General features: G+C 43.3%; 2 protein-coding genes across 3 annotated transcripts; both read right to left on the reverse strand.

Moving 5' to 3' along the window:
- Positions 1–11,367: 11,367 nt before the first annotated feature.
- LOC148816574 (histone H2A-like) lies at positions 11,368–14,377 on the reverse strand. Of its 2 annotated transcripts, none has more exons than XM_088939587.1 (2): positions 14,010–14,377; positions 11,368–11,658 (listed from the first exon to the last, which is right to left on the reverse strand). In XM_088939587.1, the coding sequence occupies exons 1-2, from the start codon at positions 14,375–14,377 to the stop codon at positions 11,379–11,381; spliced, it is 648 nt and encodes a 215-aa protein (XP_088795713.1). In that variant the 3' UTR covers positions 11,368–11,378. The 2 variants fall into 2 exon arrangements, with proteins under 2 accessions (XP_088795713.1, XP_088795712.1); XM_088939586.1 differs by having other exon boundaries at positions 11,368–11,696; positions 14,006–14,377.
- LOC148816575 (histone H4) lies at positions 12,763–13,074 on the reverse strand. Its single transcript, XM_088939900.1, has one exon. It carries the CDS (start codon positions 13,072–13,074, stop codon positions 12,763–12,765), a length of 312 nt encoding a protein of 103 aa, XP_088796026.1.
- Positions 14,378–14,523: the final 146 nt, after the last annotated feature.

A 14,523-nucleotide genomic window follows, 5' to 3' on the forward strand; every position in this document is an offset into this window, starting at 1 on the left:
ACAGCACGTTACTGTTTCTCCGAGAGATCTGTCGAGGCAGCGACCAGAGTGAAGACGGGAACTTCGTTGCCTTTCCTGCAAAACAACAGAAATCAGTATTAGCTGTGCTTTCTGTTACAAACAGCATCTCGAAATTATACCAGCTCGTTAGATCGAGCTTCCGTATTTACTGACACCTTCCGAAGATAACAGTTTAACAAGCTTAGCCTTGTGTAACGGGAAATATTCCTGTTTAACAGAGTATTGAAACACTCAGGTTTGCATTGAATGTGTGCAGAAGACCGGAGGCACAACCCAATAAACACAGCCAAATGTGTATTGATTAGGTGGAAACTACCACGTTTTAATTAGTTTATTTACGATATCCATTTTGAATAACACATTCATTTTCTGAAACAACTTAGTTTTCACTTGAACAATTAATCCAAATCGTCATAGGCTGTACTGTCTTAATTGTTGTGATGCAATTTGGAAGCTAGAACGCTTTCTTACGAATCTGTATTTGAGCAACAAAAAAGCTGAAGTGAGCACAGTTTCAGTAGAAATTGCTTGACTACAGCGTTGTGTTACACACATTTCTGCCGTAGAGAAAGCTATTGTCGCCTAGTTTGAGTCTTCTTTTGAAAATATATATTACGTTTTCCAACAGCAATTTTCGGGAGGTACAGTATATACTGTACTTCAATATGATACGTGTAAAATTTTAAAAAGGTAAAAAGTGTATAAATTAAAAAGTTTATACTTACACAATTAATTCCAGTAGCTGAGAAAAGCCATGTCCAGCCCCGAAAACACCAAACTAGAAAAACAAGAACATCTGTATTTAGACGATGGTTTAAAAATATTTTAAATATTTTAAACCAATGTTTCTTAGCAGCAAACGGCGTTTTCAACCGGGTAGATAGCGCAAAATGTATTTAAATAAGATACGTGTCAAGAAATGAATACGACGTTTATACTTACGTTTGCTCACTTCATTTAGTGCGAATCAAGTCTTGCCCGAAAACACTAAACTGAAAACACAAAAACAGCACAGTTCAACATTTAAAGACCATTTAAAGCAAGAGGTATTCGATGCACGCGTCTTTTTCTTTCCCAGTAATGCAAGAAAATAACCACCTAACACACTTCGGGAAATAATTTAAAAGGTTTACAATTCACGATAGGCTGTTTTCGGTTTGGATACATGCACATTGATTTTGTGAGCAAATTTCTCGACGTGTTTGATAAAGAAAAAAGTGAGATACAGGAAAATACGGAAAAGCGACGTTTTCATTCTGCGAATACAGCAGTGTCTTTACTGCTACAACAGAGTTTTTCTTCGGTGTGAAAGAAATACTCACGTTGTGTAACACAAGTGACCTGTTAAAAAGGACTTGGAAAAGAACATTTTTTTAAAAATGCTATTTAGCTCCCAACGAAAATACGTGCTTTACCACTTTCTCCTCTACGATTAGACTACATAATTATGAATTAAATCTTATTTGCATTAAAATAAAGGAAAAATAAAACTAGTCATGAAAAGACGCGGAGCAAACTCACTCAGCTCCCTCCTCTCTCGCAGATCCCGGCGGACAGGTGAGCGGGGCGGGGCCTGCGAGAGATGTCATTCAAGTGGGCGTGGTTGCAGGATGACGGAGCAGGTGGCTTTTTCCTTTCACTTGAAAACGGAAGAAATCGAACACGTTTTTAGAAGCCCCCCATCAATCACAAGTTTCTTTCTTTTTTTTTTACCATGACCATCAGAGTAATCAGTTAGTATATTTAATCCTTATTAGTATTTGAGGACCACAGGAAAATGAATGCACTAATTTAGAAATATATAGGCGACCTTACCGTTTTCTAACCTGATTTAAATTAACGCTGCACCACGAAGTCAGGTTTTTCATTTGTAAATGCTCATCGTGCAATCAATGTACTTCATGGTACTTCTTTTTAGTGATGTTCATTTAAGAAGTTCTAAGAACATGAGAAAGTTCAAATGAGAGAACAGTATTCGATCCGTTGAGCTTTTTTGATAATTGGTATCAATTCGATTTGATAATCTTATGCAGCCGTCGCTCGAACGAAAACAGGCTGCTGGTTTATATATCTGCAATATATAACCCTTTACCCTTGGTTTGTGACAAAGAAGTTCATACTGTATTTCTCACTTTTTTTTTTAACTGGGTAATTGCAGAATCTACTCATTAGCATTATTTTCAACACTTGTGCAATGAACTACAGTACACTACTGCACTGTACTGAAATACATATTATATTTAAATACTTTCAATTTCCTGTCACCCCAACTCTAAACTTTAACCCTTAAAAAATTTTGTTTTAAAAAAAAAATATCATGACAGCTGGAGTTTACAAAAGAGGAGGTGTGAGAATAGTTGTAAGAACCCACAGTGAGCCCAGACTACATGGCTACACTCGTTAAACCAGACACACCCACCATTCCTTTTGAATAGCTGCAACCTACCTGCTGGGAGACGAACAGTTTCCTGTAAAGTTCTGGAGCAGGATCAGCACCAGAGTCAAGTGGTATCCTGTACAAGGCTCACACAAACAGGGAGAGGCTCAGTCGGAGACTCTGGAAGCTGCTGAAAGCAGAGGCTAACACAAAGAAAGCTGGTTGCAAAGAGCTGTGTGATGCCACTAGGTTAGTGGCTGCCACTGTGGGTACCAACAGATGCCTCACTCTCTCATCTTAGACTATGCAGACTATCTCCTCCTCTCAATGGAGCTTTAACTCACTCTCACTCGTTCACACAGACGTAATGCACAGCCCTTTTCTCACACTAAATAGGCTCTTTATATAATCACATCTTTCACACTGGACACTTCCCTTTGGAATAGATGCTCTCACTTGGCCCCTTCTGGGATTCCTTTGATATTTTTCTCCACAGTCTCCTCTGAGACTGTCACTCTCATATCCCTCCCCATATCAGGGTTTCTTAAACTGCGGCCTTTGCTCTGCTCTCTAGAACAAAAGAGAATGCCTTCTAGAAAAAGGAAAACACTTTAAAAAGGAGTGCACGTAAGAAAAATGAGTGCACATAGAAAAGGGGAATGCACAGTGGAAAAAAATGGAATACACAGTATAGAAAAGAGCTCACACTAGAAAAAGGAGTGTACACATTAAAAAGGAGCACACACTCAAAACAGGAGCACACACTCAAAACAGGAGCACACTGTAGAAAAAAAGGAAATGCACACTAGAAATACAGTACACACACTTGTAAAAAAAGAGCAGAACAGTAGAAAAAGAAGGGCACAATATTAAAAGGGAACATACACTAGAAAAAAAGAGTGCACACTAGAAAAAGTGATTTCATAATAGAGAAAGGAGCATTCGACTATGGACTGCACACTAGAATAAGGGAGCACACACTATAAAAAAATAGTACACAAACTATAAAAAGGAGTGCACACTAGAAAAAGGAGTACACTCTAGAAAAATAGAACACACACTAGAAAAAAACAGTGCACACTTGAATAATGAGTGTACACTAGAAAAAGGGAATGCACACGAGAAAAAATGATTGCACAGGAGAAAAAAGCGTGCACGCTAAACAAAGTTCACTAGGAACGACAATACCCATGACCAAAGTGTGATGAGCTATTATGGAGTGGATATTGGCTTAACCCGCTTGGCTGAGGACCGACCCTGCTTGCCATAGGACAAGGGGGCCAGGACCCCCACACAGGGTGACCAAGGGATAGCTGCAGAGGTGGAGATGGGGTGGAGGTGGGATACAAAAGTTGCACGGGAGGGAGAGTAGGAAATCACGTTGGTATTTATAGCGTTTGGTGGAGGAAGGATGACGGGAGCAATTGCGGATTACTGACAGCTGAGTACAATTGAATGTAGTTGTTGTCATCCCTCCCGATCTTTTGTTATAAACTCCATGAGTACACTCTAGAAAAAAGGATCACATACTGGAAAAAGAGGTGCACACTAGAGGAAGGGATCTCAGAAAAAGCGATTGCACATTCTAGACAAATGGAAAACACACTAGAAAAAGTGATGGCACTCTAGAAAAAATGGAACACACACTATAAAGAGAAGCACACACTTTAAAAAGGGGTGTACACTAGAGAAAGAAAATGAGCAGTAGAAAAAAGTGAGAGCACACTAGAAAAAGGAGAATGTGCTGGAAGATGAGATCGCACACTAAAAACAAGGAACACACATTAAAAATAGGGAACATGCACTACAAAAGAAGCACACACTTTGAAAAAAGAGCACACTAGAGACAAAGAAGTTCACTCTAGAAAAAGGGAACACACACTAGAAAATGGAACAGACACTATAAAAAGGAGAGCACTTGAGAAAAAAGAGCATACTTGAAAAGAGCGCACACTTTAAAAAGAAATGTACACTAGAAAAACTGAACGCACACTAGAAAAAATAGAACACACAGAATAAAAAACAGCACACACTAGAAAAAGTAGCATACTCTAGAAAAGGGGTACACACTCCAGAAAAAAGAACACACACTAGAGAGAACTAGAAAAACTGATTACACAGTAGAAACACACTAGACAAATAGGCGCTCACTGGAGAAAGAGAACGCACAATAGAAAAAAAGAGCTCACCCTAGAAAAACTGGAACACGCGCTATAAAAAGGAGCACACACGAAAAATAGGAGCATACTCTAGAAAAAAAGAAACGGCACGCCGAATTAAGGAATAAAGGAATGTACACTTAAAATAGGGAACGCACACTACAACAAAGAGTGCACACTTAAAAAAAGGAGTGAACACTTAAGAAAAAAGAAACACACACTGGAAAAAAGAACAGCGCACAGTAGAAAAATGTGTGCACACTTGAAAAGCTGACACAGTAAAAAAAGCAGCACACAGAAGACCAAGCTGTGTACTCTAGAAAAAGTGAAACCACACTAGAAAACAAGAGAAAGGGAATGAATATTAGAAAAAGGGAGCTCACACAAGAAAAACAAGCACACTAGAAAAAGTAGAACACACATTATAAAGAGAGTGGACTCGACAGAAGAAGGAGCACACACCAGGAAAAGGATGGCACACTACAAAAAGAGAGTACACACTGGAAACAAGCAAACCACACTAGAAAGGGAATATCACACTTGATAAAAAGGAGCATAAACTTTGAAATTAGCATACACTAAAAAAGGAAGTGCTAGAAGCTGAGAATGGAAATGCCTAATAGAAATGGGTAATGCACACTAGAAAAAGGGAGCACACTCAAGAAAACTGGAACGCAAACTAGAACAAGGGATCTCGCACTAGAAAAATGGTTGCACAATAATAAAAGGGAACACACACTAGAAAACACAGCGCACGCTTACAAAAACTTTTGCACCATAGAGCAGAGTGCATGCTAGAAAAAGTGAATGCACACAATAAAAATGAAACGCACACTATAAACAGTTGCACACACACGAGAGAAAGGAGAGCACTTTAGGAAACTGAGAGCACACTAGATAAAGGGAACAGACGATAGAATAAAGGAGCACACACTAGAAAAAGTTAATGCACTAAAAACAAAGAAGCACGCACTTAAAAAAGGTACACACTCTAGAAAAAGGGAACGGTTAACAGAGAAATGGAGTGCATACTTCAAAAAGGAATGCACACTAGAGAAAAGAGAGCACACGGTAGAAAAATGAGTCATACTACAAAAAGAGAATGCACTCTAGAACAAGGAAAGCACACTAGAAAAAAGGCAACACACACTGGAAAAAGGATTGCGTACTTCAAAAAGGACAGATACACAAAAAGGAGCCTGCACTAGAAAATAAGGAGTGTGCACTTGAAAAAGGGATGCACTCTGCCAAAAAGGAACAAACTATATAAAAGTGGAGCGTAAACTTAAAAAAGAGTGCACACTAAAAAAGGAGTGCAGATTATAAAACAGAGCACACACTAGAAATAAGTGTGTACAATAGAAGAATGAGTGTACACTAGAAACACGGAATGCACACTAGACAAACTGAGTGCACCACAGAAAAACCATCGAGTGCACCATAGATTGCACACTAGACAAAGGAGTTCACTCAAGAAAATGGGAACACGCCCCAGAAAAAGAGTGCACACTAGAAAAAGCGGTGCTAACTAGAGAACCCACAACAGAATAAGGGAATGCACACTAGAAAAAATGGAACACAGAATATAAAAAAGGAAGCTAACACTATAGAAAGGAGTGCACCCTAGAAAAAGGGGCACACACACACACTAGGAAAAAGGAATGAACAGCAGAAGCACTGAGTGGTGTGCACACTAGATAAAGGAGGGCACTCTAGGAAAAGAAACAGCCCGTCATAAACGCGCGTAGCAATGTCTCCCTCTAGTGGCCGCACTGTTAAATGTCACATTCTAACATTGCTAGTTCAAATTATTACTGTGACTTTACTTTAGAGAATCTTGCATTGTTCGCTTAACTCTTTAACTAAAATAATGACTCGATTATTTTTGAGGCTATTGAATATATATATATATATATATACACACGTTATGTTTCAGACATTAAAAATGCTTGATGAATGTAATTATGAATCATAACTTTTTATGGCAAAACTATAGGTTTAACATTACGATATTACGATAGCAGAGATTGCTTTGGATATGAACGTGAAAACGTGAAAAAGCCCGCAGTGTTGGTGAAATACTGTTGATCGAACTACAGTAGAGGGTGTTGATTCCGACAAATGTCCGCCAGGAGTTGATGCACGAATCTATGGAGGGTTTTTAACAGCGCAGTAGTGAGGGTCTGATGTGATATTTAACACCCGGATCATGTGACTGGGGTCTGTACTCATGTGTTTATGAATAAGAGGATTCACAGTCGATCAGATAATTGGGATTGAGTCCAGCGATGTTGCAATTGCTTAGTAGGGAGTTAATGCTGATTGACAGTGAATTTTCCCAATTATTGACAAGCCTTGGTCCAGTTCATCCAATAAAATCCAGGATCCATGGGGGAGAAGTGGGAATTTTAAGCTTGTTGTTGGTTCGCTGCTTATTAAAAGTAGGAAGGATTTCTTTTATTATCAAGAGGGAATATTTCACTGTTGTCGAGGTGGCTTTTTCTGCACTTGCTGTGAACTATTATTGTTCGTCTCGTATTTTGTTCATCTGAAGACATGAAGTCGCTGCGCCACATTAGGCGAGTTGTTGTGGAAACTTTATTTCTCTGTTTCAGACACGACGTGCCTCAATGATCGTGAACCTTCGCACAATAGATGATGATCATGATGATTCCAAAGTCCCTGAGCTGTGAGGATCATGAAGACCAGCTGGACAGTCCACTGTCCACTTCACAGCCCTGAGGAAGGAGGTAGGCAGGACAAGAGCTCGTCTTTAACAGAAGCTGTGAGAATTTATTTTCTTACTTTGTTTGTTTAACTTTATTCTTTTCATGAAAGTTTTTAGTTGTTAATTGGTTCATGTTGTGTTAAATATGCTGTATGTTGTCTGTGTTTTGTGTCTTTTACCTGCCTGCAAAGCAAATGTCCCTTCTGGGACAATAAAGGAAGTAAGAGGTGTCCAGTCCTGGAGGGGTCAGTGTGTGTCTGCAGCAGGGCTGTCCAGTCCTGGTCCTGGAGGGGTCAGTGTGTGTCTGAAGCAGGGCTGTCCAGTCCTGGTCCTGGAGGGGTCAGTGTGTGTCTGCAGCAGGGCTGTCCAGTCCTGGTCCTGGAGGGGTCAGTGTGTGTCTGCAGCAGGGCTGTCTAGTCCCGGTCCTGGAGGGGTCAGTGTGGCTATACAGATGATTAAGATATTGCAGCAGAAGACCTGGGAAAAGGTGTTTGTTTGGTCCAGTCTCTCTCCTCTGTAGCTCTAAACTCTGTACACGAAAGATCTAGAAGACAGACACAGATTACATGTTGATTTGGGTGTGTTGAGTATTTAATTACATTATTATTTTTTTATTTTTGCAAGTCCAGGAATACACTGTAGATAAAGAGGGAATATAGATGTTGGTTTAAAAATAATTAATTGAACATCATCATTTAAACATTCACTATTTCCAGACATGTCAGTGAATATTTAGAGACAGACATAATTGTTTGAATTTCTGTTGTATGAAGCAAGATGTATTTAAATACTGTACCTGTACAGATCTTATACTCTGTCTCTGCAGTATGACTTCAGTATGCAGTGTTTTATGTTTGTATTGTCCAAGTTCAAATCCTTAAGTCTCCACAGACTACAGAGCCTTTTATAAAATCCAAAGCAACAAAGATACAATGAAAGACTACTCTTAGAATTGTAAGAGGACGAGGGATGCTTTTCAACTTTTGTGGGGGGTTTAACAGCATTTGAACTGATTAACCCTGACCCCATACATCCAAACCCTGTAAAAATAATCAAACCAATTTACACTCACAGCAGTTTATTACAACATGTAAGGATATCAAGCATAAAAACATTTATAATACAGAGCAGAGTTATTATGCTGGTAGACAATCCCATCCAGGTCCCCCAATGTCTCTTAATTAGCCACTTCTTACAGGTTTTGTTAAATCCAGCAACGTTTTCTACCAGAAATTGTGTTTAAGAAAAAATTAAAACTCTCACTTTAATCTTTACAGCAGGACAGGAGCAGCCGACATTTCGAGAGCAAGGTAAGCGGCTTCTCTCTCTCCTCACACCGGGTCTCACACGGCTGGGCTCCAGTTTCCTGTGGTCAGTTACCAGTAACTCGAGTTACCAGTTTCCCCCAGTTCAAGCTAAACGGAGCGGTCGGCGCGTCTTCATGCAAACCGGCTCCGGAGAAAGAAAACCCAGCCGGACCTGCAGCTGCACAGTGAGTCGATACCGGTAAGAGACGAAGCCCCTGTGAAAGTGGTTTTCAGTCCTAAACGAGCCTTGAAGCTGCGCTTTCCTGACCGGGTCTCTCTCGGCCTCTAGGAAGAAGAGACTCGGACTCGCCTGTGAATCTGCCGCGGAGCTCCGGTCACTCGGTACACGGGTGGGTCTGCGCTCAGGTCTCCACGCCGAGAAGGACCCGACAGCCGCCGTTTAAAGCCCAGAGCCGCGCCAGGATCCTGCAGAAGCCAGGAATGGATCAGTTGGGTAATGAGGGGGATTTCCACATGTGGGTTGGATGGCAAAGCACCATAAACAAAAACAGTCCTTTCAGAGCATATCAGAAGGTACAGAGAGGAAAATAACGGCAGGAGAGATGCGTCAAGTCAATGAGGAGAAACTGGAAAATGAAGAGGAGCAAAGCAGCAAAAATAAACTCAGAGATCAGGAAAGATGTCACACTGTTTGTAACATTAAATCTACACAACCTGCAGGACTGCTCCTCGGTGACAGAGGAAGGATTTTTTTTTACAGGAGTGTTTCCCTCACTGTGTGAAATTGCACTGTCCCTCACACCCACAGCCTGAAGACAGAACATGCGCTCGTTATCACTCTTCAGTCACAGGGTGGAACTCATCCTGGAGGGACCAGTTCTACTGCATGTTAAGGCCTCCAGCTGCAGTATTAACCTCAATACTAGCAAACTCATGTATGAGCATTATTGTCTGAAGAGCCTTTTAAGAAGGGTGTCATAGCTGGAGGCAAAAAAGGCAGATGCAGTCTGGACAAAATGCACATTCCTAGCACTTCATACAACATCTGCCCTTTGCTTCAGCCTACCTTGATGACCTTGTAGTATGAAGGGACTCCCGTCTACTGCAGTGTCAAGTTGTGCTCACTTCTCTGGATTCTCCTCTGGTCAGTACCTAGGTTACATTAAAGGAAATGGTCATGTCTGACCCCAAGCTGACAAGATAAAGGCAATCCGGAGATGGCCAGCACCTAAAATGAAGACCAAATACTCTTTAGGACTAGTAGGCTTTTATAGGAGGTTCATTCCAAATTTGCTTACCTGCTGCTCCACTTACTGATCCAATGAGAATTTCTGCCCCCAAAGTGATGTGCCAGACTCCAGAAACTGCAAAAGCATTTATGCACCAACATGGTACCCACTCCTACTGTATGTGAGGACTCTTCTGTCGATAGCTGACTTCAATCAGCATTTTTTCTCCAGGCGCAGTGTTGCTGCAACTGAGAGAAGCTGTTGAGCATCTCCTCTTGTACCCCAGCTACAAGCTCCTTTTCTGGGAGAGGAGCACAGTGATGGAGAAAGAATGTCTGGTCACAAAATGGGCCATTCAGCCTCTCAAATATCGCCTGTTCGGTACGGACGTCACCCTGGTTACGGATCCAGTATTTTGTTTTTCAAGAAGTTCAAGAAATTTCAAGAAGCTGGGAAGCTGCGTTTAAACTGGAAAAATAAGCATTTCTTTACTCAAAGAGTTGTGGGAGAACACAGCAAATTGCTCAGCCTTGCTGATACACTGCCTTCTGGCAGTGACTTGAGGTGCATTCCCCGCTCTTTCTGCTATTTGTAGAGGCATCAGTTGCACATGTAAACAATTCCTGTTTCAGAAACGATACAGATGAAATAGATCCAATGAATTCCTAGCCAGAGCAAAAAAATAATAATTCAAGTACACTAGATGTCTTTCTATGACACTCAATATATTAATAATAAAACCAGTAACGCGCACAGTAAATACCAACAGAAATTACACTCCTATACCCGTCGCTGTGTTTGCTATGAGCTTCTGTATGATGCGACACTATTAAAAGCTTTAAAACAAGAAGCAGAAATAATGTAACTCACCTGAGTGCCACAGTTTAAATCGTGCATTCCTGTGGGGCTTCATCCTAGTAATTGTTTATTTTCCAGAGAAGCCAATCCAGGGGTTTATTTTTCTGTCCCGTTTGCGTCGCTCTGTAGTGTCCGGAGAGAAATGTGAACACGGGTCCCTCTGTCCTGCTCCCTCTGCTGGACAGGCGACGTCTATGCGCCCCGGCTAAGTGGTAACCTTAGAAAAAAGTGTTGCTTTTCGGTCGTGTAGGCACATATATAGTGGATATTTTCATTAGAAAACATGCAGTCAGTAAGACTGAGACGACAATAGGCGGTCAGCGTCAGGATAATGAGAGCTGAGGATGTCAACCAGCTGTCGGAGAGCCACACAGGCGATTTTGCTGTGCACGCGTTCTCTCCAGTAATTAAACAGCAGACTGGTGGACAACTTCAACGTTCATCCTAACAAGCTTTTCGAATTTAAGCACATCAGAAATGTTTGAACACAGAACGACAAGGAAGAATTATACGGTCTTGCTTAAAGAACTAAGTGGGAAATGAATGCTCTTTGTGTATTTATTCAATCAAATCCGAGGAATTCAAGTGCAATTGCACAGCTGAGCAACAACCCATACAATTATCTAATTCCACGGTTTGAAGCAATAACGTAGAAATCATAAGTACTCTTTTACAGACTCTGTGGGTGGCTCTTAAAAGAGCCTTTGGGTTCTTAGATGCGGGACGGGCGGGCCGGGTTTACTTGGAGCTGGTGTACTTGGTGACGGCCTTGGTGCCCTCGGACACGGCGTGCTTGGCCAGCTCTCCGGGCAGCAGCAGGCGCACGGCGGTCTGGATCTCCCGGGAGGTGATGGTGGAGCGCTTGTTGTAGTGCGCCAGGCGGGAGGCCTCGCCGGCGATGCGCTCGAAGATGTCGCTGACGAACGAGTTCATGATGCCCATGGCCTTCGACGAGATGCCGGTGTCCGGGTGCACCTGCTTCAGCACCTTGTACACGTAGATGGCGTAGCTCTCCTTCCTGGTCTTTCTGCGCTTCTTGCCGCCTTTCCCGGCAGTCTTGGTCACGGCTTTCTTTGAGCCCTTCTTGGGAGCGGATTTCGCTGGTTCAGGCATCTTCTCAAACTGTTAACTGCATACGATAACGATGTCGCACGCTTCCTACGGTCCCTTATTTATAGCGGCCGCATGCAAATCAGCTCGCTCAGTTGAGAAGGCGACTCATTGGTCAGCGAGAGAGCTGCTCTCCTATTGGCTGCGCTCTGCGCCAATGAAATTCAAACGGCTGAGCGCCCGAGCCGCTCGCTCTGACTCCAGGCGCCTCTCTCTCCCCTCCGCCCGCGCACACAGGAACAAAGGGCCGTGTGATCCGTTTAGCACTACGTGCAGATTTTCTGAAATCCGACTCTCACTCCGTTTATATCTCCTACCCTAGAAAACGATATGCTCGGCGTGAACTGTGTGATTTGTGCAAACGTGGAGTCAAAAGCACTGTTTTGGTGATATTCTAGGGAATTTAAAATCAATTGTGAACCAACAGCATTTTATCGCAACACTTTTGAGCTTTAGCACTGAATTCAAATTAGTCAGAGCACAAGAAAATTAAAAACTAAACTTTTCTACAAAATAGCATTTAGGAAAATGGCTCTTGGCGAATGAAGTGGATTTCAAGTCCTCGTCCTCTCGCCGAGTCTGTCTGAACAAAGCGGAGCCGCTTCCTGTCGGGGTGGGAGGGTTAGAAACGACCCGATATGATAACGGCTCTTTCTTAAAAGCCATGAAGCATGCGTGAAAAATAAAAATATTTAGAAACCGAACTCCATTCTTTACACAAGAATTTTCTATTATTTTGACAGCAAAGCACGCAGCAGTACGAGTACGAGCTTTTTCAGCAAGAAATTTTATTCTATTAGCAGCCAGATTCAAAGAAATGTACTGATTGAGAAACTATGCATCTCAACTTAGGAATCATAATAGCAATCATAAAACGTTTCCTTGACACAAAAAACAATATTCTATAATCACGGCTTAAATTTGAGCTCTCTTCTAAAAAGGTGGGTGGCTCTTAAAAGAGCCTTTGGGTTTAAAGTCGGGGTCCGGTCCGGCAGTGAAGCTCCGCTCCTGTTCAGCCTCCGAAGCCGTACAGAGTGCGGCCCTGGCGCTTCAGCGCGTACACCACGTCCATGGCGGTGACGGTCTTCCTCTTGGCGTGCTCGGTGTAGGTGACGGCGTCGCGGATGACGTTCTCCAAGAACACCTTCAGCACCCCGCGGGTCTCCTCGTAGATCAGCCCAGAAATCCGCTTCACTCCCCCACGACGAGCCAGGCGGCGGATGGCGGGCTTGGTGATTCCCTGGATGTTGTCGCGGAGAACCTTGCGGTGACGCTTAGCGCCTCCTTTCCCGAGTCCCTTTCCGCCTTTGCCTCTTCCAGACATCTTCAAGTTATCAGCTGTGAACACGACACACACTGCTGGGCTGCAGCCACGGCGCTTCTCTTTTCAAGCCTGAGAGCGGACCTGCTTGAGACCGGAGGCGCACTGACACACGAGCCCGCCTCCTCTCCGACTGCAGCAGCAGCCCAGACTGCACATGAACCCCTTCCCTCCCGTGAGCTCTCTCCCACAGCAGCTTTAAACAAGGCGAAATGTTCATGATTACTTCCCTACCTACAGCACTGTAGGATTGTATAAATGATGAACTTGCTTCTCCCCATAGTCTGAACGCGTGAACCTGGACTCGAAAGCCCAGTTTTATACAGGATAGTTTATGCAGCAGCACGTTTTCAACTTGCAGTGCCTGTCTCGCAGAGCACTTAACTCAGTACATATAGGGCTGTATCTTACAGGGCGAAACCATAAAAAACAGGAAACCTGAATCCTACACTCCTCGCTCTTCCTCTGAGCGTCCCCACATTTTACACGCGTTTCCACCAAACCAGTTAACGGGACACCCCACTCTCCCTTATCGTAATACGCCCTTAGCTAAGCGAAAACGCATTTGTGTGTGGACGAGGCCAAAGGACTCTCATAACTTGTCTATTTTCACACTTAGCTACAGAAATTCTAAAGCAGCACGTATGAAACGGAAATAATAAGAAAACACTCTGTTTATAAACTCTGGATTGAGAAGAGATGCATTGCTCTTCCGTAGTGGCTGTGTGCGATTCTAATCTTTCTCTTTGTATTCCAATAGCGATTACTTCGCGAAAAAAAACATAACTCGCTCTTCTGCAATTGTTGTTGCAATTATACAAACAGATTATACAACAGAAATCGCTCTTTTCAAGAGACTGTGGGTGGCTCTTAAAAGAGCCTTTGTGTTCAGGGTCAGTCGGGGTCTCTGCCGGGCTGTTTACTTGCTCTTGACCGGCTTCTCGGTCTTCTTGGGCAGCAGCACCGCCTGGATGTTGGGCAGCACGCCGCCCTGCGCGATGGTCACGCCGCCCAGCAGCTTGTTCAGCTCCTCGTCGTTGCGGACGGCGAGCTGCAGGTGCCGGGGGATGATGCGGGTCTTCTTGTTGTCCCGGGCGGCGTTGCCAGCCAGCTCCAGGATCTCGGCGGTCAGGTACTCCAGTACGGCAGCCAGATACACCGGGGCTCCGGCGCCGACCCGCTCGGCATAGTTTCCCTTGCGCAGCAGCCGGTGGACACGGCCCACAGGGAACTGCAGTCCGGCCCTGGAAGAGCGAGTCTTGGCCTTGGCTCTGGCCTTACCGCCGGTCTTTCCTCTGCCGCTCATCTTGTTCTGTCAAACTTCTACGAAAGAATCTTCTAACAATGATCACAAGTTGTCTGCCGCCCGGCTTTTGAATAGTCGCGGCTGAATTTGATTGGTTGGACAGGAACAAGCTCTCCACCCAATCAGAGATTAGTGTTGCCACACAG

Source organism: Atractosteus spatula, chromosome 22 (assembly GCF_055471065.1).
Source record: "Atractosteus spatula isolate fAtrSpa1 chromosome 22, fAtrSpa1.hap1, whole genome shotgun sequence".
NCBI lineage: Eukaryota > Metazoa > Chordata > Actinopteri > Semionotiformes > Lepisosteidae > Atractosteus > Atractosteus spatula.